Source organism: Plectropomus leopardus, chromosome 9 (genome assembly GCF_026936395.1).
Source record: "Plectropomus leopardus strain MGB_pleo_1.0 chromosome 9, ASM2693639v1, whole genome shotgun sequence".
Classification (NCBI taxonomy): Eukaryota; Metazoa; Chordata; class Actinopteri; order Perciformes; family Serranidae; genus Plectropomus; species Plectropomus leopardus.
The window spans coordinates 31,715,848-31,743,054 of record NC_142184.1 but is presented as its reverse complement, the minus strand read 5'-3'; the positions used below and the strand labels follow the sequence as shown (position 1 = coordinate 31,743,054).

General features: G+C 40.0%; 1 protein-coding gene across 1 annotated transcript; it reads right to left on the bottom strand.

Annotated features, from left to right (window-relative positions):
• Positions 1-1,125: 1,125 nt before the first annotated feature.
• On the bottom strand, positions 1,126-24,712 carry LOC148188774 (uncharacterized). Its single transcript, XM_088081492.1, has 4 exons — positions 24,578-24,712; positions 22,284-22,389; positions 11,277-11,375; positions 1,126-1,432 (listed from the first exon to the last, which is right to left on the bottom strand). Exons 1-4 carry the CDS (start codon positions 24,609-24,611, stop codon positions 1,366-1,368), a joined length of 306 nt encoding a protein of 101 aa, XP_087937618.1. The 5' UTR covers positions 24,612-24,712; the 3' UTR covers positions 1,126-1,365.
• Positions 24,713-27,207: the final 2,495 nt, after the last annotated feature.

Sequence of the window (27,207 nt, the reverse complement as noted above, 5' to 3'; positions counted from 1 at the left end):
GGCAGCATGTCAGCAAACACTCAGGGCACTGCTGGTTGAATAAAACTGGTGCAGATGCATTTGTACAAACACAGTATATCAAAGGTTTTCCTGATATGTTGCACTCTTTGTGTTTAAAGGGACTATACCTGCTGTAAATGCTCTGTCATGTCCGACACCTAATATACCGGTTAAACAGCCTCCCAGCAGCCCCAGCAGTTGATGGCCTGTAAATTGTTGATCAGTGGCTTGGCACAGGCAGGGTAAATTGATTCCAGGAGAATCCTCCAGGAGCGAGGCAGTCTCCACAAAGGCCAAATATACAGCCATGCATCAGAATGAGATGGGGGGAAGAGGAGGGCAAAGACAGGCTGGCTCAAGGTGGAAGCAAAGAGAGAGAGAGAGAGAGAAAGAAGGGTGAAAATGTCAGTGATTCTGTGTGTGTCAGAAAGAAGATATGCACAAGAGACAGAGGAGGGCACAAGGAAGAGAAAGAATAACGGTGAAGAATTAAAGCAATTGTGTGTGTGTGTGTGTGTGTGTGTGTGTGTGTGTGTGTGTGTGTGAGTCAGAGGCAAAGTATAGCCAACTTGAGATAGAGAGACACAATTAATTTATAAAGAAACAAAGAAAAAGCAACTATGTTATACACCCTAAATGGGAAAAAGCACTTTTAGGCCAGATCGTAAGAAATTTGTGAGAAGAGATGATTGATAAAAATGTCGTGTCTCTCCATCAAGTACAGAGCTAAAGTCGGGATGTAGTCCTCAATAATAGTTCCAACATTATTCTGAACAATGCCATTTTCTGCTAGTCTTTAACGTCATGCTAATCTCGACTAGTCCAAATCAACTCACTATCAAACATAAAGACATCACTGTCAAAGTTTTTGTCTCACTATTTGACAGAAAGTTAATACATCTCTCAAAATATTGTTTATCTAACCCACTTCTGAAAATGCTGTAGAGCAGTGGTAATAAGCATCATTTTCCCCATGCATGCAGCAAAATCTGATCAGCAGTGTTTGGGACTGTGTGCCAGTGCCAGATGGACGGATGAATCAAAGCGGGAATGGAAACCAATCTATTGTCCCAGAAAAGAAAAGAGGCAGAGAGATATTACGCAGCCCTGCATTTATTGTTTTCATCGATCTACATTACAGTTTAGAAATTTCAAATCCAGTTGCTGGGATTGAATGTTTACTTGCATTAATGAAGTGTTTTGGATTCAGATCCGTAACGAAGCATAAAGGCTTCTCACTTTGCCAGGCCTTTGCAGCCAAAGCCTCTGGTGTTTCACAATGTTTCTTGGTCCCTGGCTCCCATCAGGAACATGATGGCTGGCGTGTTGCCTTGACATTGTGGAGCCCCAGGAGCCAAACTGGCATTAGTGTTCAAAGCCAGTTGAGGAAGTTGCGTGAGCGACGGTCCCTCCGTTGACCTTCACTGGCTGGCTTTAGCAGAATGTGAACATTTGTGGAATTACATGATGTGTGTTTTGGACATGGTTAATGTTTGCATGAGCCTGTGTGTGTCTGGCTTTTTACACATTTTACTTGCATTCATAAATGATGAAGTCATCAAGAAGTCATTCTGTGTTTGAATGTTTGAGGAAAGCAAGCCAAAAAAACAAACAAACAAAAACTGTCACTTCATGCTTAACCCTCGTGCTGTAGCAGCTAAACTCAAGGCCTCTTGTACATTTTGTGGTTGACACTGAGCTGCCTATGCAGGGCCAATAGCTCTCTCAGCTTTTTTAAACAAAAATGTTCACCAGTACTGATTGAAAACCAAACAATAAATGCATGTATTTATTGTTTCTTTAGTAAAATGTAGCCTGTTTCATAATCTCAAAAATAAATCTTATTTTATACACAATCATCACAAAAAATGAGCAAATTTCCTTGCTATGCCAGGACCTAAACAAAAAATTAAGATCCCACAAAAGAAAGGAGAAGAAACAGTAAATGAAAATGTATTGTGGTCAATACATTTTCATTTACATGAAACATTACAGCTAACGTTACTAGCCAAGAGATAGGATAGATAAATTGACTAAAAAACTACAAAATATTACCAATGACACACAACAAAACCACAAAAAGACACAAAAAGATTACAAAGAACACAAAACAAGCACAAGATGACACAAAATTGTTTAAAGCATAAACAAAATAACCACAAAGAGACACATAACAACCAAAACAACAAAAAAAATCCCTTTAAAGTGACAAAACACAACTCCAAAGAGATGCAAAACAACATAAAAAATGAGGCAAACCAACACAAAGTCTGTGTGGTGGGGCCCTCTGCATGTCTGTGCCCAGGGGCCCCATTGTCTCATGATCTGCCCATGTAACTAAGTCTTAATCGTCACTGTCACATCAATTACACACCTGAGTCAGAATGTAGATACACACTTTCTAACCTTTTCAGGGAAGTCTTCAAACTTGACAGACAGACAGACAGACAGACAGACAGATAGATAGATAGATAGATAGATAGATAGATAGATAGATAGATAGATAGATAGATAGATAGATAGATAGATAGACAGATAGATAGATAGACAGATAGATAGATAGATAGATAGATAGATACAGACAGACAGAGACAGATAGATAAATAGACAGACATACAGATAGACAGATAGATAAGAAATAAATCAGTGTCACTAACGCTCTCCTGCACTCCTCAGAAAAACAATCACAACAAAACACACCAATTAAAACCTCGGGAGTTGTGGGACTACACTCATTACCTTGCAAAGTTTTGGAACAAAACAGAGACCAAATTCATCAAACAAAAGTTTAGAATGTTATTTCTGCCCCGCCAGTGTAATTTATCACGTTTAGGGAAGCTGTCACGAGTTAAGTGGATTGCCAGTAATTGTGGCTGGCCCACCTCTAAGCAGAACCGACTAAACCAGCTCATCAGGGACAGACTTGTGAAATGGAGGGTAGCGATCTCTTTATCCCTGGGCAGAGAATTGAAGGTGGCAATCTCTCTTTCTCTTAACTTGCCTGTCTTTTCTGTACCGTGTTTTTCTTTATTCTCAGGCTCCCCTGCCTTTACACAGTCATTAAATGCAGACGAATGTCTTCAAAATCATTCCCACAATAAGAAATGCTCATAATGCTGCAGCATATTTCATTATTTCCTCTTCATGCTGCTATGGATACACACTCTCTATAAGTATAAGTATATAAATCAGTGGGAAGTATTTTTGAAACCCAAGTAAATGTGCAAATTCTCCATATGGATTTGTTTCACTTATAGTTTTTTTTTTCTTTTGTGAGCGGTGCTGTGTGGATGTGAGCAGCAGAAATGTGATTTTTGACATTTCTCTGAAGTCTCGCAGCTCTTTGTTGTCTGAGCGTTCATACAGGCTTGAGATGTTTGCGTAACTTTGAGGAAAATTAAGAATCCAAAGCACGCTGATCTCTTCACACAGCAGGCCTTCAGACAGGCAACTGCAGTGCTGGATTTGCCCTCAACAAGCCCTGCGATCAGGAGCATCTGGGTGCCTTTATTTAAAACAAACACAGATCCTTTCAGGCCTGCTGCGGCGGCTATTAAAATTCTCCACTCTGTATATATACCTATATTTACGAGAGTATTTCTATAATAGGTGATGTTGCTGATTATATTTTAAAGATACAGTTCACCTGAAAATCCTAATTTTTCCTCATACCTGTAGTGCTGTTTATCAATGTAGATTGCTTTTATGTGAGTTGCCGATTGTTGGAGATATTGGGCGTAAAGATGTCTTCAGCTTTGAATAATTTAACTGCAACGTCTCACAGAAATCATGACTCAGCTACTCAAGATAATCCAAGGACCTTGTTGAGAGCAGTTTTATGTAGGAACTATTTTCTACTGAACTTCACCTGCTAACCGTATCACTGCACAGAAGGAAATGCGAAATGTAAACATAAATGGTGTCCTCTTCGGCTGAGCTTTAACTTCAGTGGTGCTAGCTGAGCTAGCAGTAGTGTCACACTTCCTTTGTTCCTTTGCAGTTTTGTTAAAACAAAGTAGTTCCTACATGAAACTGCTCACACCAAGGTCTGTGGATTACCTTGAGTCACAGGGTCATGATTTTTAGAAAGAAACATTGCTTTTGAGTTTTTCCAAATGTGTTTATTTTGGAGCTTTAAGCACCACAAGCCAAGTGCCATGTAGTTACATTATATTGGAGAAAAGGCAAAATCTCTACGGCCGATATCTCCAACAAATAAATAGCACTACAGGTAAGAGGAAACATATAGATTTTTTAATTTGAGGTGAAGTCCATTAAGCCACTTGGGAAAAGCAGAACAAGCTTTGAACACAATTTTGATATATGATAATTTGATGGTATTTCAGTGAGGCTAAGGTGTGTACAAACTTTCATTTGGAGCTTTATTTCTGTTTACCTGACGAAAGGAAGTCAAGTATCAATTCTTTAGAGATCTTTAAATTTGGATTCATCTAGAGAAATAGAAGCTAAAAAATAACGTGGTTTGGTATTTCTTCCCCCAGCATAATATCCTTGCTGTGTGGAGAAGGCATTAAAATAGCATTTAGTGAGAAAACATTTATAGAGAGTAGACACAAAAGTTAATTAAGTTATTTCGGTTACACATTTGGAGGAGATCAAGATTTGGTTTAGACAAAGGCTCAGCATTTCTAAAATCCTGTCTATAGCCCTGATCATCAGCACTGCTATATGAAACAGGTGGACAACCAGCTGATACAGTGAATGACAGAGAAAGAGAGGAAGCATTACAGTGCCACACACACACACACACACACACACACACACACACACACACACACACACACACACACACACACACACACACACACACACACACACACACACACACACACCTTACTCCACAGACCACACCAGGTCATTTCATGCCAGAGGTCCAGGCGATGATTTCTCAGAACCAACTGATTTTTAAGAGAGATAGATGAACCCAAGTCTTATCAGACGAACAGATGCCCCACAGAGAACCATGGGTAATTACCTCTGTGTGTGTGTTTGTGTGTGTGTGTGTGAGAGAGAGTCATAAGTTAGGCTGAGGAAGAGAAATACTTTTTTTTCTTTTATGACACATAAATAAATCCAAATAATTACCTCTGTAGAATTTGATCATGTTAACTGAAATTTCTTCTATTTCGTAAGCTGTTCACGTCATGTGGTCTCTGACGAACAGCTGGGATGATAAGGGAACCAAGTTCAAATTAAAAAAGAGGAGAGGCTTAGTGAAAAATACATGTTATGTTCATGTTTGGGTTGAAACTGACCAGAGTTATCAATACATAATTAATTGGATTTTCATAATCCCGTTAATATTTCCATTCTCAGTCTTTCTTCCAGTGATAATCACTGACTGCCATGTGTGTGCTGTATCTTGCGTGTATCAGTGCAGCTGCAGCAGCTATATCCTGTTCTGTTTCTGTAAAGTTAAACTGTGTATAAAAAAAGACTGTCACTGCCTCTCCTTCTGGCCAAGGTGAATTAAGTGGCAAAAGGTTGTGAGGAGAAATAAAGTCAATGATTCCCGAGGCCAGTGGGTGTTAAATTCAGCAATAACCCAAACTGCAGGGGATGGCACCAGGTTTTTGAATACTGAATTCCTTGTTATCTGCTATGAATAAAAGCTGGCATGGTGTGAATGTTGCAGGACCGTATGATTCACATTTTAACATAGTTTTGACAAAACTCTGCTTCAGTTTAACACAACATCCATCTTTTAATGATCATTTATATTATACTAATGCAACCCAGTTTGACCTGAGGATATTTTTACTCAAAACATGACTATTTGCTCATGAGGCTGACTTTGTTTGTTAGTATTAGTTAAGTTACAAAGCACTGATGACACATGAATGCCTTTGAGGAATCTAAGTACCAAACTTTATTTACAGCGGGCTTGAAAATACGCATTTTATACATAATTTTTGCAGCCACTGTAATACTTTGAAGAAACAAAAAATTACATAATCAAATCTGATCATACTTTTTTCCCTCATAGATATATCCTTATTTTTGATACCCAGTGCCACAAACTGTCTTTCGGGGGTTTAGCCACAGCAGTTGTATTTTTGCCCCCTCTGTTTAAGCTTATTAAACTGTAAAAGGAAACAGCAAGAAACAATGAAATTATTGGCTGAGATGCATGTGACTATCCCTTAGCTATTGTTTCAGCACCATGGACAGTGCACTGTTGTACATAGGGGAGGTATGTGCAACCCGGTCTCACTCCCAACTCTTTAGATACCGATGCCAAGTGAGAGGCCCTAAGCATTAGACACAGATAGACCGAAACACCCTTTAGCAGCAGTATGAGATGCACAGCACTATTTTTTGATGCTCTTGGCAATTACCAAGGTATTAAAAGTGAGAAAGTTTGAATAGGGCAGGTAAAGTCAGAGGTAGATGGGATAACAGACTGCATAAAATAATGGGCATAGTTACAGTGACCTCACACATTGATTTGTGGACTCCCGTTTTGAAGCCAGTTCAGCATTTCGGTCTACACCATGTTGGTTTTTGGGGCCATCAGTGACCATATTTGGACGAGAGGTTAAAGACTGAATCTGTTTTAGAGCCAGCCTCAAGTGGACGTTAGAGCAACTGCAGTTTTTGACACTTCTGCATTGGCTTCATTCACAAATGTGCTTACTGTAAGCCAAACCATAATCTATTTATTTTTTTCACCAAACCACATGATTTGGTTTTCTAAACGTAAGGAAATAAACCTAAAAACCACTTTTTTTAAACCTTTATGCGAAGTTTATCATGAAAAGAGACTGAATGCATGTAATGAGCAGAAACTGTGCATTTTCCTGTGAATACGAAAGTTTCTTTTGAGAAAACACAATGCCTGTAACCAGTGTAGATTCACAATTTAACATTCAAACAATGAAAAAATGCCCATGGCTTTAGGTTGAGAAAACCACACCTACACTAACGTCAGGGTCAGCCTACAAAAAATATTATACCTGTAGCACTCTACTGTATTTTTACAATGTCAAGGTCAAAACAATCCAAAATGCTTGATCCTCTATTTCCCATAATGCAGCTCAATACTATCTTTTGTTAGGCCTTCCCTGCCAGGTTAAAGCCTGTCTTTAAAATGTCCTATTTACAGTTCGTAATGCAGGCCTTCTTTCAACTCAGACAGATCATTTGTCGTAATTAAAACAGGAGGTAAACACTTGTTGCTGCTTACTTTTGAAGGCTATTTAAGGCTACTTTCTACGGGAGATATGTATGTTAACGATAACATTTTGAAACACTGAGCTGATCAGGCCAAAAACTGAGCCAGTAAAACAAATTGCTGGCTAGTGCTGGGACTAAAAACAGCTGTCAGGATATCAATCCTCTGCCAGGTGGGAAAGGAACGGGAGAAAGAAAGAATGTTTTGACTCTGTGCCGTCAATTTGAATAGCAGAGTTTGTTGGTGTGTTTTTTGGAGTTAGCGTGGGATGGTAATACCTGACTGCAGCTCTCTAAAGCGATTTAATTCCCAGATGTCATTACGCTGGCATTGAGCGTTGATTTGCTTTGTAGTGCTTTGTTCTTGTTCAGAGAGCTTTTTGTTCATCAGCTCCTCTGCAGCCAGTTTTAACAGAAATTTTCTGTTTTCTTTGAGTTGTGTGTAAGCTAGTGTGTGTTTCTTATTGGAGGTTTGTGTGAGTTGTTGCTAACAAAGTTGTACCAGTTCCAGGTCTGAGCAAACTTTGAAAGAGATAATCAGCATGACTGACTGCAGATTTCTTTTCTCATATCCAGAAGTCAATACGTCATATTGCAGTGGTATATACGATGTAACACAGTGATACTCAGCCCACGGACCAAATCTGGCCCCCCAAAGGGTGCCTGGTGGCCCCCCAACCACTGTCTAATTCACAACAAAAATAGGAAAAAGTGTTTTTGTACTTTAAGTATACATAGGTGCCAGAGTGCATAAAGGAGCATCAAAATAGAACTTGTTCATCAAAAAAAGTGCCAGTGGAGAACCCCCCAATCCCCAGGTGTCCTAGCTAAGCCCCCAACGTCCTTAAGTCCCAGAAACATCCTAAAATCCTAAAACCATCCTAAAATCCTGGAATTGCTGCTACTGGCTCCTGGCCTCCTTTCATTTTGCAAAAGTGGCTCCCAAACAAAGCAAGTTGAGTATCCCCCGTGTAAAATATATGTAGCAAAAATCTGTTGGACTCTCAGCCACATTCACACTATATTCTGAAGCGATTCTACTATTGTGCCATAAAATATCAATAGTTATAGAGCAAAAATGATTATAATTTAGACTTTACATAAAAATCCCATCGCACTTAAACCATATCATAAAAATTACTCTCCATTTTAAAATAAGCTAGATATGCAATTACATATATGGCCCTCTCTAGATCATGCTGATAAAGAGACAAGGGCTGGCTTTTCTGTGGACCCAATATAGTTTGATTTACCTGCAGTCGTTTTAAAACGGGGGCACGATATTCCCCCTAATGTGAATTGAAAAGCACTGGAGGAGAAAATCATTTCATCACTCTATCTGTGACGGTGTCAGCAGAGGGAGCGAGAATTGACTAATGTGTGTGTGTGTGTGTGTGTGAGTGTGTGTGTGTGTGTGGCAGACAGTCATTTCTGTGGATTCACAGAGGATAAATGATTACCTCTGTTAAGATGGAGCTTTGAGCTGAAGAGACTGTGTGATGGTGTGATATTGAAGGCCCAGTGTGAATTCTATCGACCACAGTGCATCACCACCCACACAGCCTGAATTCATATAGACCTGCCAGCTATACACCCAGCGTCACAGCAACACCTCCTTAATATTGAGTTGTAGCGCCTCATGCATGATTCATGTTTTTAGTGCTTCAGAGTCTTTGGATTTGTCTTCGTTTGCATCCCCCCGTCAGAATTTAAAAGAAAAATCCATCCTTTTACAACCTGGGTAATGTTTTGTATAGTTTATGGCCATAGCTCTTGTGGGTGCACAAGACAACACTACTTTGCTAGAAGAGATATAAACTGTGAACAAACCCTCAATTTTACCTCTTTACTCAATGAAAAAACAAGTGCAAACATCAAAATTAGTGTACTTTTTTAAACGCCAAATAGATTTTATAGACCAACCTCCAGATTCAACTTTGCATTACCGTTGCGGTACATGTCTTTTTTTTTTTTTCCACTGTGGCGTTTTATCCTCGTAAACATGATCCTAAAGAATGCCTTGAAGGAATCTCTTTAAATTTGGCACCAACGTCTACTTGCACTATCTATGAACTGATTAGATTTTGGTGGTGAAAGGTCAATGTGACCTCAAAAAACATGCTTTGGGCCATAAACTCAAGAATTTATACCCTAAATTATGACAATATTCCACACAAATGTCTAATAAAATGAAATGATGAAGTGATAACATTTTATATCCAAAAGGTCTAAGGTCAAATTCAAAGTCTTTATTGTCTGCCTCATTCTTGTGAACATGATATCTTAAGAACATCTTTTGGGAATTCCTTAGATTTGACAAAAATGTTTATTTGGACTCAGTGATGAACTGGTTAGAAATAGGGGGTCAAAGGTCAAGATCACTCTCACCTTCTGCCCCTCTTATTCTCATTAATGCACTAACTCAAAACTGTCTTGAGGTAATTTCCTCAAATTTGGCACAAATGTCCACCTGGACTAAATGATAATCTGATTACATATTGGTGGTCAGGGTTAGAGGTCACTTTGACAATCTCATTCTCGTGAATATGATATTTTAATCCCTCAAATTGGCACAAATGTCCTCTTGGACTCAGGGATAAACTGACAAGAATTAGGTGGTCGAGGTCACTGTGATTTCAAAAAGAATACTTTTGGCTATAACTCAAGAGTTTATATGTTTATTATGAAACTTCACACTATTGTCTGATAGGATAAAATTATGAAGTGATGACATTTTAAATCCAAAAGGTCAAAGATCAGCTTCACTGTGACTTGATAATGTCCTGCTGAAAACACTTCTCTGGCCATTACTCAGCATCATAACTCAGGAACAGAAGGGGAGCAATTTGGTCAAATACTGAACTGGTGACATTAATCTTGTTCTTAACCCCACCTTGAAACAGTGCTGATGATTTAGATCCTCTGTCCATTGCTGTAACATCTATATTCGAAGCATATTCGAAGCAATGCCAAATGTCATGACTACAAGATGGATGTAAACTGTAACTGCATCTTTACGAAGGCAACAGAGGCATTAAACCACAGGTTGGTTATTCTGGTTTTTAATGCAAGGAATCTGGGTTTTAACCTTCAAGAAAGTGTGAGATCATCAAGCCAATCATGTCGTGTCCCCATGTTTCATCAAATAACTCAGTGAGTAACACTTTTTTTCACAGACTGGAATAATGGACAAAAACTTTGGAAATAAGATTAAGGAATAAAATAAATAAGAGTACATATAAACTCTTAAAAAATGCAACTCTGATTGCAAAACCAGATTTTCAGCATTGAACAATTCAGCAAAACACAATATTACTAAGCATTCAATGACCAGGCCAAGGCTAAGCAACTATATCATAGACCGTAGTTAAGGTATGGTTAAGATTACTGTTAGTATAAAAGTGAGCATTTAATGCAGGTCTGTGAGTCTAAAAAACTGACCTGCTAAACACTCTATCCACCGGCTGACCTTCAGTAGACCCTTACCTCCTGCCTCTTCACAGATGAGGCACACTAATCCCTTCAGTGTAGAGCTGCAATGAATTAGTGAATTAGTTGTTAACTAAAAAAATGATTGCTAACTACTTTGTTAATTGATTAATTGGTTTGAGTATTATTTTTGTTTTTATATTGTGCTTCCAGCTTCTTTTTTTATGGTTCTCTTTTCCTCTATGACAATAAACTGAATGTCTTTGGGTTGTGGACAAAATAATTGAGGATTTGAGGATCTCGTCTTGGGCTTTGGGAAACACTGATCAATATGTTTCACCATATTATGACATAGACCAAACAACTAATCAGCGAATCCAGAAATGAGGTGACGGATTAATTGACAATAAAAACAATTGATAATTGCAGCCCTACTATGCTAACACTCAAAATTTACACTGGATGTAAATTGTGAGGTGAGAAAGAGTCAAATATGGATGTAGTTTCTAGGGATATTAGGCTGCTTGGTTGTCATGCCAACCTCAGGATCTATACTGTAGTGGCTCCATTGGTCAAAGAGATTCTGTATGTTTTGGTTTTGTTTGTGGTTTTTGGCTAATATGTGGTGCATGTTGGCCAGTTGGTGGACTCACCACCATTGTTGTAGAGATGAGGAAAACGGAAAAAGCTCAACAATGGAGTCCAATGTCTGCTGCTTCATGTAGACCTCCAACATGACTCCTCCTGTTGTACTAGGTTTAAAAGAAAAAAAAATCACATTACAATATGATAAATTGTCAGGGTGAGATTTTGTTGTGTTGTGACATGTGATGGCATATATGAGCACACTCAGACACAGGAGCAGAGATATCTGTAAATCTTTGCTGTAAATGCAGCACAGGATGTCTCACATAGCCCATCTCCAGACTACACTCTCATCTCCTCAGAAAAGTACCTCAGGGGACGAGCATTTCAAAAGGGCAGTGACCAAACAAGATGTCTTATGTATCTCTCTACTGATGTTACTATAGCAACCCAGTCCTCTGCAGAGTGCGTGCATGTGCATCCTTATGTCTCTGTAGTAGTGTGAGGAGTGTATCTATGATATAAGTCTTTCTTTCTATGAAGGCCTACATGGGTTCATAGAATGTGTGCACTGTGATACAGTATATATGTATTGTGTATGTGTGTGTGTGTTTGTGTGTGTGTGTGTGTGTGTGTGTGTGTGTGTGTGTGTGTGTGTGTGTGTGTGTGGTTACAGCCATCCTGAATTCTGCTGTTACTATTAAAAGTGCTATTTGGATGAACATCTCACAGCTGTCATAGTTAGAAGTTACTGCTACACTGTCAATGAGAATGGGAGTGAGTGTGTGTGTGTGTGTGTGTGTGTGTGTGTGTGTGTGCGTGCATGTGCGTGTGTGCGTGCGTGCGTGCATCTGTGAGTGTAAGCATTACATTCGCGGTGTGTAAAGGCATGACTATCCTACTGTTGCTGTACTGGTGCAGCTGAATCCTGCAGTATGAGGAAGAAAAGGGGAGGATAGGAGGGAAAGGAGTGCACTGCTGAAATGTGCTTTCATCTCTCAACAGTATTCTGTTTCATTAAAAAAAAAAAGAAATTCAAAGAATTTACATATCAGTGTGATTAGAACTCAGCTATGGTTGAAGTTTAGTGACAGAAACAGCTTTGTATATTGCCCTGCCCTAACAGGTGCAAAACACTAATATGACTGAAGGAGCTGTCAATCATACACAGTCCATACACGCCCATACAGGCTTGAGAAGAGTTCAAATCAGGCAACATGAGTAAAAACACTTGTGTCGTTGGACTATGGATGTGTAACGGCTTTAAAAGTAGCATCAAGGTGAGTCATAACAGATTTAAAATGTACTCATGGAAAAGCTGGCCAGTAACCTTTCTGTCAATGTTCATTATTTTGCATCTACCAATGTCACAACATGCTGTGAGAATTGATTTTGTGCTTTTAGACAGAATAAATGGTTGACTGAAATGGATGGTGTTTTAGTTTTGAGTTGGCATAATGGTAACATGATTACTGTAGACCCATTAGAGTATACAGTGCATGCTGCCACATGCAAGTTGAATTAATCAACTACCTACAAGGTCCAGCAGTACATTTTTGAACATTCTTCCCCTGACTCCTTTTCATAAGAAACACAGCTGAATTTACTAAAGAACGCAGAATTTGAAGATGTAAGATTTTATAAAGCTTGTTTTAACATTTTAAAACACTGAAAAGGCCTTGCTTGCCCCTTTCCCAGAAGCACTCAGGAACATAACCATCAAAACAGTCTGCCTCAGAGCTGAAGTAAAATAAAATTACAGGCTTCAGACAAATCTCTGACGGGAACAAGGTGCTAATTATTATCATCAGAGTAACCGATGGTGTCTTTTAACCTATTGTGCAATCAGAATGAAAAGAGAAACTGCAAACTAAAGGAGCAGACTAGCCTCTTCAAAATCAAGCTGTGGACTGAAGATTGATGGTTTTAACTCCCCGTGACCTTTAGAGTTCGAGGAAATTAAAGCTGTAGTTGGTAACTTTTCTAAAAATCACTTTTTGTCATATTTGCTGAAACCTTCACTATATCCAAACAGTTATAAATGAGACAGATAATGTGCGGAAAAAATCATACTCCTCCAATTTTTAGTGACTCTAAAAGCATTTGCTATCTACAGCAGCTGCACAAAAACAACCAGTGAGAGCTGAGGAGACTCTCACACAGCTGCCAATCATGTCAATCACCTGACTATCAGTTATGAATAAAGATTCTGTTACTGCATTCCCTATTTTTTTACATAGCCTATTTTTTAGTGTACTGTTTAGCTGTGAAATGATTAAGTTTGCTCAAACCGGTGGGCAGAGCTTCATTTCAGCTCAACTTTTTCCAATATGGTGGCTGGGTCACAAACTTTCTAATTTAACAGCTAAACAGTACACTAATATGTTTCTGAAAACAGAGAAAAAACTGGTAATGCAGTATCAAAATCTTTATTTGTATTTGATCAGAGCTGCCTAGTTTGACATTTTTTTCTGTAATTCACAAACAGCGACCCACATGATTGACACCAGTTAGAGACTCTTGAGGTCCAATTGTTTTCGTTCAGCTGTGGTCTGATTCTAGAGAATGCCACCAGAAGCACTAAATGGAGGACTAGGAACATGATTTTTTTCAATTATCTGTCTCATGTACTATTGGAAAAAAGGCAACTGTTAACCAACTCAAAATAGTTGCGTCAATAAGTAACGCCTAAATGAATTAAGTTTTTTCAAATCAAGTTATCAAGTTCAGTTGACACAACTGCTTGGAAATCAAATTAAAAAAATGTAATTCATGTGTTACAGATTGAAGAAAATATTTTTATTTCGTTGACAAATTTAGTTGACACTGAAATCTTTTTTTCAGTGTAGTGACAGTTTCAGCAAATATAACAGAAGTTATTTTCATAAAAGTTACCAACTACACCTTTAGCAGACCACACAGCAAGCACCATATAATTTCTCCATTTGGTCTACTGGTGGTAATTGTCCTGAAAAACCTAATCAAAAAAAGGTGAATGCATAATATAACAACCCTTCTCAAACCACATGAATCACAGAAAAACCATGTGGCTAAAAAGCTCAGACTTATGTTAGCTTGCAAAATTGATGCATTTGTTGTTTTTAAATACTTAAAGTCAATGCCTGAGTCCCCTTGTCATAAAAAATGTATCTAATTTCAAGCCTGCTCTCTGATCATGTCAAAGACACACATACAGCAAAGCTCCAATAGTTGAAATATTTGAAAAAGTGAGCGGTGGTGAGGGAAACGCAGACAGACGGAGGACGCTGAATGAGGAGGAGTGAGATGACATTTGTGTATATAAGAGAATTATCTCTGCTGTAATTGCTTTCTCACTTGTGCATGTAGAACATGTTTCTTCATGCTGGACTGGGTTTATAAAGTCATCCATCACTGTCCTCATGTCATCACACACTTTGTAGCACATATTAAATTTTAAAATGAGCATGTGGTGAAGATAGATGCACATTATGTTCCGATGGCAACAGTTTCCTCTTTTATGTGTCAGGGTGGATACCCAGGCCTCTACGTGTGTGTGTGTGTGTGTGTGTGTGTGTGTGTGTGTGTGTGTGTGTGTGTGTGTGTGTGTGTGTGTGTGTGTGTGTGTGTATCTGCAGTGTGGTCAGTCTATTTACTTGTACTTTAAGCTGTGACTATGGTGTATTTAGCTGCTAAAAAGCCAGATATTTCCCTTGAGATGATGAGGATTAAATCACAGCTAAAAGTAGAGTGAACATGGTACTGACATTGGTCAGGAGGACAGAAACACAGCTCAGAATTCATGCTATCATTGCTTATGTGTACTGCTGGATGTGTAAAATAGGCAGCTATTTGCTAGCCATAGGCAACAATATGTTATAGCCTATGTGTGTGATGTTGAACTTACTGTGGTACTTTCTCTACTCAATCTTTTATTTTAAGAACAATTATAAAATACAACAAAGCAAACTGTACACAAATCAGTGATAGTCCTTTCACGCTGCTAAGATATCTATGCATGGTACACAGTATGATACACTATACGACCTCACAAAACATGTATGTCTTCACCAAATTTCATAGCAATTATCGCAGATAAATACATCACATAAATACATCAACCATGACTTCTTAATAAAGCATTACATGGTGGTGGCACTGTTGGGTTTAGGCACCAAAACTACTGTGTTAGTTCATAGACTGTAGGCCTTTTCCTCCTATCATAAAAAATGAAGCCAAAATATCCTGAAGCCATCTTGTGCTGGTGATGTTATTTGGAGCCAGAGTCTGTGCAGTACTAGCGGTATTGAGTTACCACCCCTGTGCTCCATCTGTGTGCCATGAGCACACACTGCTGTCAATCATGTTGTCAATCCTTTGTTTTATAGCATTAAATAACTAATTAAAACCAGTTTTATCAGGAAAATTAACACTCAGACATACATCATCATGATAAGAACAACCGAAAATGACAGAAACCATATTTGGAAAAAAAATTTGATTTGTGCTTTGACTTTTTAGCTCAGCCCATGTCCTATTCACTATCAATGAAGGGGCAAGGTTTATGACCTATACTGAAGCCAGCCACCAGGGGGCAATCAAGCTGCTTTGGCTTCACTTTTGGGAAGCTGTTACATTACCCATCTTTCATATAAAGTCTGTGGGTTAGGTTTAGAAAAAGACTATGTTTCTTACGTATGAGATGCAAGTATATCGTGATGCGATGTTAAGTACAACTAACACATTCTCATCCAATGTAGTCACATATTGCCAGTTTTCAGTGGACTTCTACATCTACATATTACGCTCTAGGTATCCTTCTACATCTGCTATTGATGTTCAGGGATACTACTACCGTGATGTCAACACAAGCACGTTATGATAACACAGAACGTGGTTATGTTTAGGCAACAAAAACACAAGGCAATCAACGCCAGGATATCACCAAATGCAAATGTTGGCACGGATGGTTAGGTTTAGTCAAAAGATGTACATGGTAAGGTGTAGAAAGAAAACCATCACATTCAGACAGGAAGCAAACACCAGACTCCCACATGAGAGTCTGGGGTTATTTGGATCCATCCAACACCACTCCTGCCCATCCTATCAGGACCTTCATGCTCCTTATATTACATCATAACCAGCAGCGTTTCAACCTCATGTCTTCCAGGGACGTGTCATGTGGACACAACAGGTTCCCTCCATCCACATTCTCTGCTGACGCTGACCAACCACGTATCATGCTGCTGGGGGTATTAGGTGCTGTCCAGCTGTCCGGCGGCATATAATAACATCGCGAACAGTTCTGTCTGGCTGCGTTCTCCAGCTTTGTATCATGTAGACGTGAAAGGTGGCTTTTGGTGTCGGGATCATATGCCGGAAGCACTTCAAAAGCAGCGGTATTTGACAATTTCGGAATGCGAATGGGCTGGTACATCATATAACATGACTACATAAATGATGGATGCATGCATCTGGATCTAGGCTGGGTGTGCATACTGCGTGTCTGTGACCAAAAGTGCCACTGATGAGCGGTGTGACTCTGTGCCTTGAGCTGAAAAGTGAAAAATATTTTAACTTTTATGCACACCCAAAAAGCATGAGAGGAGCTCCCTACAGGCGCGCTGTACCATAGGGAAAGAATAGTTTTTGTTGGCAACGCTTTTCTAGCACGTCTTGGTGTGATCGGCCCTTAATACATTACATGCCACCATCACGTAATGGAGCGTGAAAAGATCGAGGTCATTCCTTGTATATCTTTGTGACTGAGTTCAACCCAACCTTCACAAGCTTCCTTAGTCACCCAACTCCATAGGAAATCAACAGACTACATTTCACCTTGCTCATTGGGTTGTTGCTGTGTGTCTTTGCATCGAGCCATGCCCTCTGCAGGCTTGCTCGTACCTTCATCTCCCACACAGAGCAACACAGCGGTGACTCAGCCATTACTCTGGGAACAAGTTTCCTGTACAGTCATCATCTTTCGAGCATTTAAAAGCTTACTGGCTCTGTCTAGACTTGGATAAAAAAAGACAGGGTCAAGGGCTGATCTGAGGATTACATGAGCATTTTGTCACATAAGAGCTTCCAAAAACATACTGCTATGCTTTTTTGTGTTTTTCTTCTTTTGTGTTTCTGTCCCTAATTAGACTGCATTTCTCTTCAGTGCAATGACAAAAAGACAGTGCTGTAGCCTGTGTTGTTTTGCCATGCATGTTGTGTGATAAGGTCCCTGTAGCAGTTTCTCAGCTCCATAAATAGCAGCAGCTCTTGGCAGGTACAGTAAAGGCAGGCAGGAGGCTGCTGAATGCAGACTGAGGCACAAAGAATCCTCACTGAGTACCAAGGACTTCGGATTTTAGTTGAGAAAGAACGAAGAGTTGGATGCATGCTCAGCCACTGAGGATATATTTAGTAGTTTTAATTTGGGGAAATAATTACCAATTTATTGTTTTCCAAAGGGCTTTTTATGTGTATTAGTGCCAAGATTAGTGACTATTTTTTGAGATCTCCTGCAAAAAAAACAGCTGTTGATGATGGGGATTGCTGATGGGGATTGCTTCTTATTGATGTTTGCTATTTTTTTGACACGGACACTGATAAAAAACGACTGTATTCCGTTTTTATATGAACACATACACACACTCATGCATACAGTTTATGCCAATTCCTGCCTCATCCATCCTAATACTTCTCAAACCTCTTTGTTTGTATCAACAGTAGGTGAGCTGAGGTGGTAAAAGATGACATAACGAATCAGCAGCTCAGCCCACATGATAAACGAGCTGATGTTGGAGCACAAAGCTGCTGTCAAAAGACAAACCTGTACATTCAAAAACAGTCAGCTTTCACCACTGAAGTAAGAAAGATAGCTGCATCTATCAATCAATCCACTTTATACACTAAACAAGAATCTAAAACTAAAATAACACAACAGCCGAACACAATGTGAATCTTAGAGCTGGTGCTAGTGTAACAAAGTCAATGGAAAGATGCGTTGGTGTTGGAAATTTGCCCAGGGTGTCATGAGTTGATGCAAAGACACATCCCCATGAGTTAAAATGTTTCAACTTGAGCGAAGAACTTGGATTTATCCAGGGACTTTATGAATCTGCTAGCAAGGCTTCAAACACCGATAACAGGGAAAAGTAGAAAGACTAGAGAAGAAAAACAGAAAAAAGTGGAGTTCCTCTGAGTACTGAGATCAGTCTGTGGTTCAGCTGAACACGGGCACACAAAACTCAAGCTTCTAGATTGTACAAAGTTTAACAGAATTTCCAAAAAAATATGTATGGGAAATACATATGAATTTCCTGCTCTCTTGCACAACTGTTGTGCAATGTAAATATTGGAGTGCTTTGAAAAAAACATTAAGTGACCAGATGATTGCACTAGATGAAAAGACAAGGTATCACCAAAGTCTCTGATACATCTTTATGGCAATCTGTTCAATAATTCTCAAGATATTTCAATATGAACTTAAGTAGTGAACTGACCCACAGACTAACATTGCCATCCAGAGCCAAAAAGCTAGTAAGACTAAAACTCTAAAATAGCATATCCAAACTATCCTCTAAGCAAAAAATAAAGAAATAGAAGTAAAGTACAGAAGGCTACATCCATTCATCCATCCATTTTCTTCCGCTTATCAATAGTCGGGTCGCGGGGGCAGCAGCCTAAGCAGGGAAGCCCAGACTTCCCTCTCCCTGGCCACTTCGTTCAGCTCTTCCCAGGGGATCCCAAGGCGTTCTCAGGCCAGCTGAGAGACGTAGTCTCTCCAGCGTGTCCTGGGTCTTCCGCGGGGTCTCCTACTGGTGGGACGTGCCCTGAACACCTCACCAGGGAGGCGTCCGGGAGGCATCCTAATCAGACACCCGAGCCACCTCATCTGGCTCTTCTCAACGCAAAGGAGCAGCGGCTCTACTCCTCCTCCCGGATGACCGAGCTTCACACCCTATCTCTAAGGGAGAGGCAAGCCACCCTACAGAGGAAGATTTTGGCCACTTGTACCCGTAATCTTGTTCTTTCAGTCACTACCCAAAGCTTGTGACCATAGGTGAGGGTAGGAACGAAGATCGACCAGTAAATCGAGAGCTTTGCCTTTCGGCTCAGCTCCCTCTTCACCACGACAGATACTTAAACTCCTTCACCTGGGGCAGGATCTCTCTCTCGCTGATTCTCATCCGGCTGCGAACTGATGCAGTGAGAGCTGAAGGTCACGTCCTGATGAAGCCAACAGGACCACATCATCCGGGAAAAGCAGCGACCCAATCCTGAGGTCACCAAACCGGACCCCCTCAACACCCTGGCTGTGCCTAGAAATTCTGTCAATTAAAGTTATGAACAGAATCGGTGACAAAGTGCAGCCCTAGCAGAGTCCAACCCTCACCGTAAACGAGTCCAATTTACTGCCGGCAATGCAGACCAACCTCTGGCACCAGCCGTAAAGGGAGCAGATGGCCCGTATCAGGGGGTCCAATACCCCATATTCCCAGAGTACCCCCAACAGGACTCCCTGAGGGACACGGTCGAATGCCTTCTCAGAGTACACAAAGCACATGTGGACTGGTTGGACAAACTCCCATGCACCCTCAAGGATCCTACCAAGGGTCCAGAGCTGGTCCACAGTTCCACGTCAAGGACTAAAACCGCATTGCTCCTCCTGAACCCGAGGTTCGACTGTCCGGTGGACCCTCCTCTCCAGCACACCTGAATAGACCTTACCAGGGAGGCTGAGCAGTGTGATCCCCCTATAGTTGGAAAACACCCTCCGGTCCCCCTTCTTAAAAAGAGGGACCACCACCCCAGTCTGCCAGTCCAGAGGCACTGCCCCTGATGTCCGCGCAATGGTGCAGAGTCGTGTCAACCACAGCCCCACAACATCCAGGGCCCTAAGGAACTCCGGGCGGATCTTATCCACCCCCGGGGCCCCGCCAAAGGAGCTTTTTGACCACCTCAGCAACCTTAGCCCCATAGATGGAAGAGCCCACCCCTGAGTCCCCAGGCCCTGTTTCCTCACCGGAAGGGGTGTCGGTGGGATTGAGGAGGTCTTCGAAGTATTCCTTACACCGAGTCCTTATCATCAAGTTTCTTCTGTAATGGAATTAACATAACATTACGCATACTCTGATTGTGGTGGCCCATCAGCAGATGGAGATATGAAATACAATGCTTTCCCATGTATGTAATATTTATTTTTTGTGCAAAATACGAAAAAGCATGATGGCTGAGTCCTAAAGTTTATTTTCAAGCTGATATTGGCAGATACCGATGACATGCCAATATTATTGTGCATCCTTAAACTTAAAGTTATGCATAATTAGGGGCATAGCTATATTGGAGTGACAGGTGGATGCTGTCTGCTGAGAAGTCGCAAGCAGAGCAACAATGTTGCATGGGTAACATAACCATGGCATAACGCCAGATTAACAGAGTATAGATGTAGCTGTTGCTGTCTCTTGTTCGGTACTTGTTCGTGTTAACACTTGTTCACCATTTGGTTGCACCAATTTATGGTTTTAAGCCTTTTTTTCACTAATGAAAATTAGTGTTATCACAGTTAACCATAGCTGTAAGTGCACGGTGCTAACTAACCTGGCAACTAGAGTTATGGTTGTCTCCACCCTCTAGTCTCCACCCTTTAGTCCACAAACTAATGGGTGACATCACCATAGATACTTCCATTGTTTCAGTCTATGGTCATAAATAATTCACCAAAGTTTGAGCTGGTCAGAAAATTAGACTCCTTTTTATTCATTTGAGTCTTGCATTGGATTTATAAAGCCATTCAAACATCATCCTCACAAAAATGTACCGCACCATTGATTGTTTGATCTGTTTGACTTTGTTCCCATGTACAATATGAAAAAAAATTGCAGGTAAACGTTTCATTTCAACCTCCAATATGTTGTCAAGCGTTTATGCCTTTATTCCCTCATTTCACTGTCCACTATATTTAAAGTTCCATCACACAAGCAGCCTTGACGACAACAACAACAACAACAACAACACAGCCTTTTTCTTGTGTTTATAACCATTCTCTGACTACAATCCCAGAAATAAAATGGAATTTTGAAAGCATTGCTGACGATCAGTTGCACAAAACTAAAGACATCAAACACTGAATGAATTCAATTATTTGCAAAACAAAATTCCAATCGCCTCCCGTGAATTACCATAACCTTGATATAAACCATTTCCCCTGTCCCCTTATCTTATTTTCCCTTTCTTCCTCCTTTGTTTGTAAGTGTATCAACTTTAATTCTCTTTGGTATGGTGACTTTTGGCAGAAAATTAAACTTCATATTTTCTCTCTCTTCCTCTTTGTCTTTCTCTCTCCCTGTCCCTCTCCTTTTACACCCTCTTGCTGGTATCGAAATGCGCGCAGCGTGAAATTAAAGCCAATGCATTTCTGACTCCGAAATAAATTCCCCCCTCTGATGAGGTTGGAGTTGGTCCAAGGCGCTGCGATGAGACACTTTTTACACTTATTTTCCTTCATAGTGGAATTATCCACTGCTTAGTATTGTTCGGCATACATGACTCTTTCCTATGGGAATGTGGCTGCCATGCTGAAGAGAGCTCATTGATTTGTCTGACAACTTATTAACTGTTCTGTTCTAGTGAGCAGTTAGTGTCTTGGAGGATCCTTGTTTAGCTTTTGTTTTAAGGCCTTACCATAGCTGAACATGAGCATTCATGGGTCAGGTGACAAGGAAGCATACAGAACTGCAAGAGCGAGGCTAAAGGCTGACAACAAGGAGGTAAAGGGAGGGCATCAGGAGAGACCATGAGTGACCCCAACACCAACATGTGATCGGCAACCCAGACTATCACAAGCTACAAAAGTATGGGTGAGGCCTTCTCACCAGATGAGAATAACACCTTTTATGGCGACTTTGATCAACTCAACAAAAATTCAGTTGCCAAGTCCACCAACCTCCAGAGGATCGGCCACTATCAGTATCCACAGCAGATCTGAGAAGACCCCAGCTGACAGTGACTATAAGTAACGCTGCTGGGTTGGATAACATCCCTGGCCATGATCTAAGAATACGTCTGACATTTTTAACACTGTCACAGAAGAGTGTTCCAACCTGTTCCAAGACAGCCGCCATCGTCCCTGCACCTCAAAGGTCTGCAGTGTCTGGTCTAAAGCAATGGTACCCAACCAGGGGTCCTTAAGGAAGCTCCAGGAGGTCCCTAGAAAAATGGAGAAGTGTTTATTTTCACTAATCAATTCACTATAGAGAGTAGCTCAACATGAGTAAGAGTCAAAAGAGTGTCTGTGTCTGTTTCTGTTTTCTGTTCATGTTTTACTTTCCCCAAAGTAATCTTCTTAGCTGTGGTCAACGACAAAGATTCTGGTTTTGATGATATCTAATGACCAAAATCTTTTCAGATAGAGGTCTCTGAAACGAAATCTTAACAAATGAGGATCTATGACCTAATATGTATCAATTAAATGAGTCCTTGACATGAAAAACCTCCACTATTATAAAGTGCTTTGAGAAACAGATTTTCCAGTACATCTAAAACAACATCATAGTCAGCCTGGACCTTCACCAGCAGCTCAACAGAGGATACCATCTCTACTTAGCCTTCACAAAGCGCCAACCGCAAGGGCTATAAAATGAAGCAAACTGGATCAGCTATAGAATCCAGTCAATCCTCATATTATTCTCTCATGTTAAAATGCCAATTTTTTTGTTTTTTAGCAGAAGTGAACATGTTTACAGCAGTGGTGGAATGTAAATAAGTACAATTACCCAGGTTCTGTACTATGAATTTACAGTACTTGTACTTTACTTAAGCATTTTCTTTTTAGGCTATTTTATACTTTTACTCTTTTATATGGTGTTTTGGTAAAAACAAAATCAACACTTTATACAGCTACAACAATGAGTTGATTAACTAATCAGTCAATTCACAGAAAATGATATGCCAATTTTTGTTTGGATTATTTTTTAAAGAATTTTGAGTTTTTCTTTTTTTCCTTTTTGGGATTTGTTTTTTTTCTTGAAGATTTTCCTGCATTAGGTATTTTTACTTTAAATACTTTAAGTACATTTAGGAGATGCCTGTGCAGATCCCAAAGTATATTAAAGGACAACATGGATCCTAGAAACAGCCTGTGCTGTAAGAGTAATGTCAACCATAACTCATACAGATGTAAACTTCATTTTATTGCATTGTTGCATATTTGGAATTTTCAGTAAATACTGGACCTGGCGTTCCGTTACAGGTGCGACTGCCATTCCGACCCCTCCCAACCTCTTCCACTAAGCCAGTGAATGCAAACATTTAGGCCACATCATGTATCTGCTCCATCGTGTCTGCAGAGTGCAGCGTCTCCCCTCTGAAGCCACAGATACTGCAGCTGATTTTTTTAACCCTTTGAAACCTGAGCAAATTGGCTTGAAATCTTTGAAAAAAAAACATCAAAAGAAGGCAACAAGAAACTTAACAAGAAATGGCCCCCCAAAAAGCAAGAAATTAGTGAAAGGTTACAAGAAAATAACCTGAAAACAAGCACAAAAAAAGTTTAAAAACAAAAAAAAACAACCCAAAACTAGGAATGACCTTAAGAATGTGCTAAAAATAATAATTCTGTAATAAGATGAGATTTTAAATATAACTATAGTAAGAGTTTTTGCAATTCATGGGACAATTCTTGCCAAGTTTCTTTTCATGTTTTTCTCAGGTTTTCTCGAGAAATCAAATTAATTTTCTCAGATTTCAGGGGCTAAAATGCTTATGGAAGGCATCTAAACACATCACAGGAAAAACTGATGTCAATTTAGGTGATAAAGGGTTAATTTCTTTTGTTCTACTTTCACACAGTTTATTGCTTTTAGGGTACCAAGTAACTGATGCAGCTTGAAATGTAGCCAAGTACAATACTTGTAATAAAAAAAACAGTACGAGTAAAATTACTGATTTTTTTTTAAAAAAGTACATAAAAATACAACTTAATTACAGTAAGGATAGTAATTCTTATACAATAAGTAATTACCCCCCCCCCCCAGTAAATAAGTGACACCTCTCGTATACCTCAGCTCCAAATGTCATGCTTGCACTGCACCTAGGAATTCTAATTTACTTGAAACTAGTCTTGCCACCCCTATTTTATTGTTTTATTCTCGGATATAAAATATATTATTATGTGTTTAAGCTCTTTCTGTGGGTGTAGCGTGGAGGGGGCTATACTTGCATTTTATTGTGAAATCCTGTATTGCAGAATGACAATAAATCTGAACCTTGAACCATGGGTCCTTGTTTTATGAATAATTTAACTTGCATGCTTTTAATTTCAATAAATTTGCTCAGTAGATACATTGGAGAAAAAATAAGCATAAAAGAATAAAGGTACCAGAGTGGATTTACTTACAATATGAAAAAAGGAACCATTCTGTAGGAACCATCCATAGGCATAAAAAAATATAGAAAAAAAATCATCAGAGAAAAAAGGATCTCTCTCTTTGCTTCCAGCTGTTACAGTACTCCCTGTTTTCTTCTCTCTCTAAAGTCACAAAAATCCAACAGCTACCGCTCAGCCCCACAGGTGTTTTCCATTGCTCTGATTAGTCCTCTGCTCAGGCTGAAGGTGTAAATTGCCCCGCCTTCACAGGTGCTGCAGCAGAGTGAGGGAGATGTCAGTCAAACACAATCTGTGCACGCCCACGCAGTCCAGCTGTGTGGTGGATCATGGTTTGTTCTTATTTCATGTTTCATGATTTAATATGCATCCCTGCAGCACTCTTGACTATCAGAGAGCTAAAGACAAACACCAAACACTATATTATCCCAAAACAAATCTAATTAACTCTCCTGAATTTACATAAACTCAGCATAAACCATGAAGATGTAAAGCACAGATGTATAAAGTGACGAGCTAATTTGCAGCCTCCATCTTTGGTTGGGCTCTTAAATTTGAATAACAACAACAAATTCAACTAAAACAAAACAAACAATCAGATTAAATAGATTCATGATCAAATCAACAGAACAGATAAAACAGATTGTGTGCATGTGTTAATGCAAAACATCCCTGCCTCGAAACTCTACACGAATAGCTGTTATGAAAAGAGATGTTACCCTTGGACTTATATAAAGGGAGTTTTAGTTTTCTTACTATGACCGTTATTTTGGGAAGCTTAATTGAGAGTCTTTTGCAGGAACACTTACACTTTTTTTTTTTTTTACAGTTGTACACATTTACACCCTCAGTAGTGGTAAAGATGGAGGGGTGCTTCTGGTTTTTCACTTTCTCCACCCTGATTTATCATGCCAGTTCAAGGATCAACCTTTCAGTCACAAGATGGAAGTCATGGTTCTCTACTTTGAGGCTAAACAAAAATAAAATATAAGTTGATCAAATTTTCAATCAAATACTGCCTGAAAGAAAAGAGTGACCCCGAATTGCCTGCCCTGTGTGAGCTACTGTAACTACCTTACCAGCTCCTACAGAAAGAAAAAAAAAATGCTATGAAGGAAGAAATATGTATGTGCTGAGTAATAAAAATGCAATCCATACTTGTAAATGTCCTCTTTATTACGGCCATTTATAACTGGCAGTTAGGCTCTGATGCTGACGCCAAGTGACATAGATAGAAACATCATGATGCCGTTAAAGGTCGCAGATTTTAGAGGCTGAGAGTGAAACACGTCTGACAAAAGGAGCCTTAAAATGTTCTGCCTCCAACCCACCACTCATCCAGGCCTCTTGGATTAAAAAAATGATTTCAGTATTTTCAACATGCTTAATGAAGCACTTTTTGGGTTAGTCTATGAAACAACTGTAGTCACTTATATTTGGCCTCTTTCATGTTAACTTACTGTAAAACTTAAAATAAAAGCCTAATCCTAATTAGATGCCCAGTCACTTTTAGTAGTCTGGTGTGGTTACACATTTTGACAAATAAAGGCCTGTCTCAATAGGCCTGGACTACTTGCCATGCAGTTCCTTGGATAAAACCAGGTTGTGGGGCCCCCAGTAGCTCACCTGGTACAAACTCAGCCAGAAACCTGGGTGTCATGATTGATGACCAGCTGACCTTTAAGGTTCATGTGGCCTCAGTTTCTCGGTCTTGCCGTTATGCCCTCTACAACATCAGGAAGATCAGACCCTTCCTGACCCAACAGGCCACACAGCTTCTGGTTCAGGCTCTTGTGATCTCACGCATTGACTACTGCAACTCTCTTCTGGCAGGCCTCCCTGCATGCTCACTCAAACCTCTTCAGATGATCCAGCATGCAGCAGCACGTCTGGTCTTCAACCAGCCCAAAAGAGCACATGTCACCCCGCTGCTAATTTCTCTTCACTGGCTTCCAGTGGCAGCCAGAATCAAATTCAAAGCACTTCTCTTGGCTAACAAAACAATCACAAGAACTGCTCCAGCCTACCTGGAATCCCTGATCCAGGTCTACTCTCCTTCTTGCCCACTACGCTCTGCATGCGAAAGACGCCTGGTGCTTCCAGCCCAGCACGGCCCTAAATCTCTAGCCAGACTCTTCTCTTCTGTTGTTCCCAAATGGTGGAACAAACTTCCAAACTCTGTGCGTTCTGCTGAGTCCCTTTCTACTTTTAAGAGACAATTGAAAACTCATTTGTTCCGAGAACACCTAGGCACTCAACCCGACTCTTCTCCGCTTTGCCCTTTGGGGTAAATTAAGTCAGAAGGTCCAAAACCCAGCACCTAATGATTATCTAGCACTGACAAAGTTGTGTGATGTTGTATGTCAATTGTCATCGTAAGTAGTGATACTGAGATTGTTGACTCTCAGATGCTGAGATCGCTACTGGTTATTACTTTGGTTTCCAAAAAAAAAAGGGGGGGGGGGGGTGGGGGCTGTGCGGCACTTCTTCTGCCACTAGACGGCAATACCTGTGACCAATCACACCTGAAGCACTTTTTGCACTTACTAAGGGTTTTTTCCTTAAGTCTAAATTCTTGCTTGTGTTGTACGTCGCTTTGGATAAAAGCGTCTGCTAAATGAAATTGTAGAATTGTAGATAAA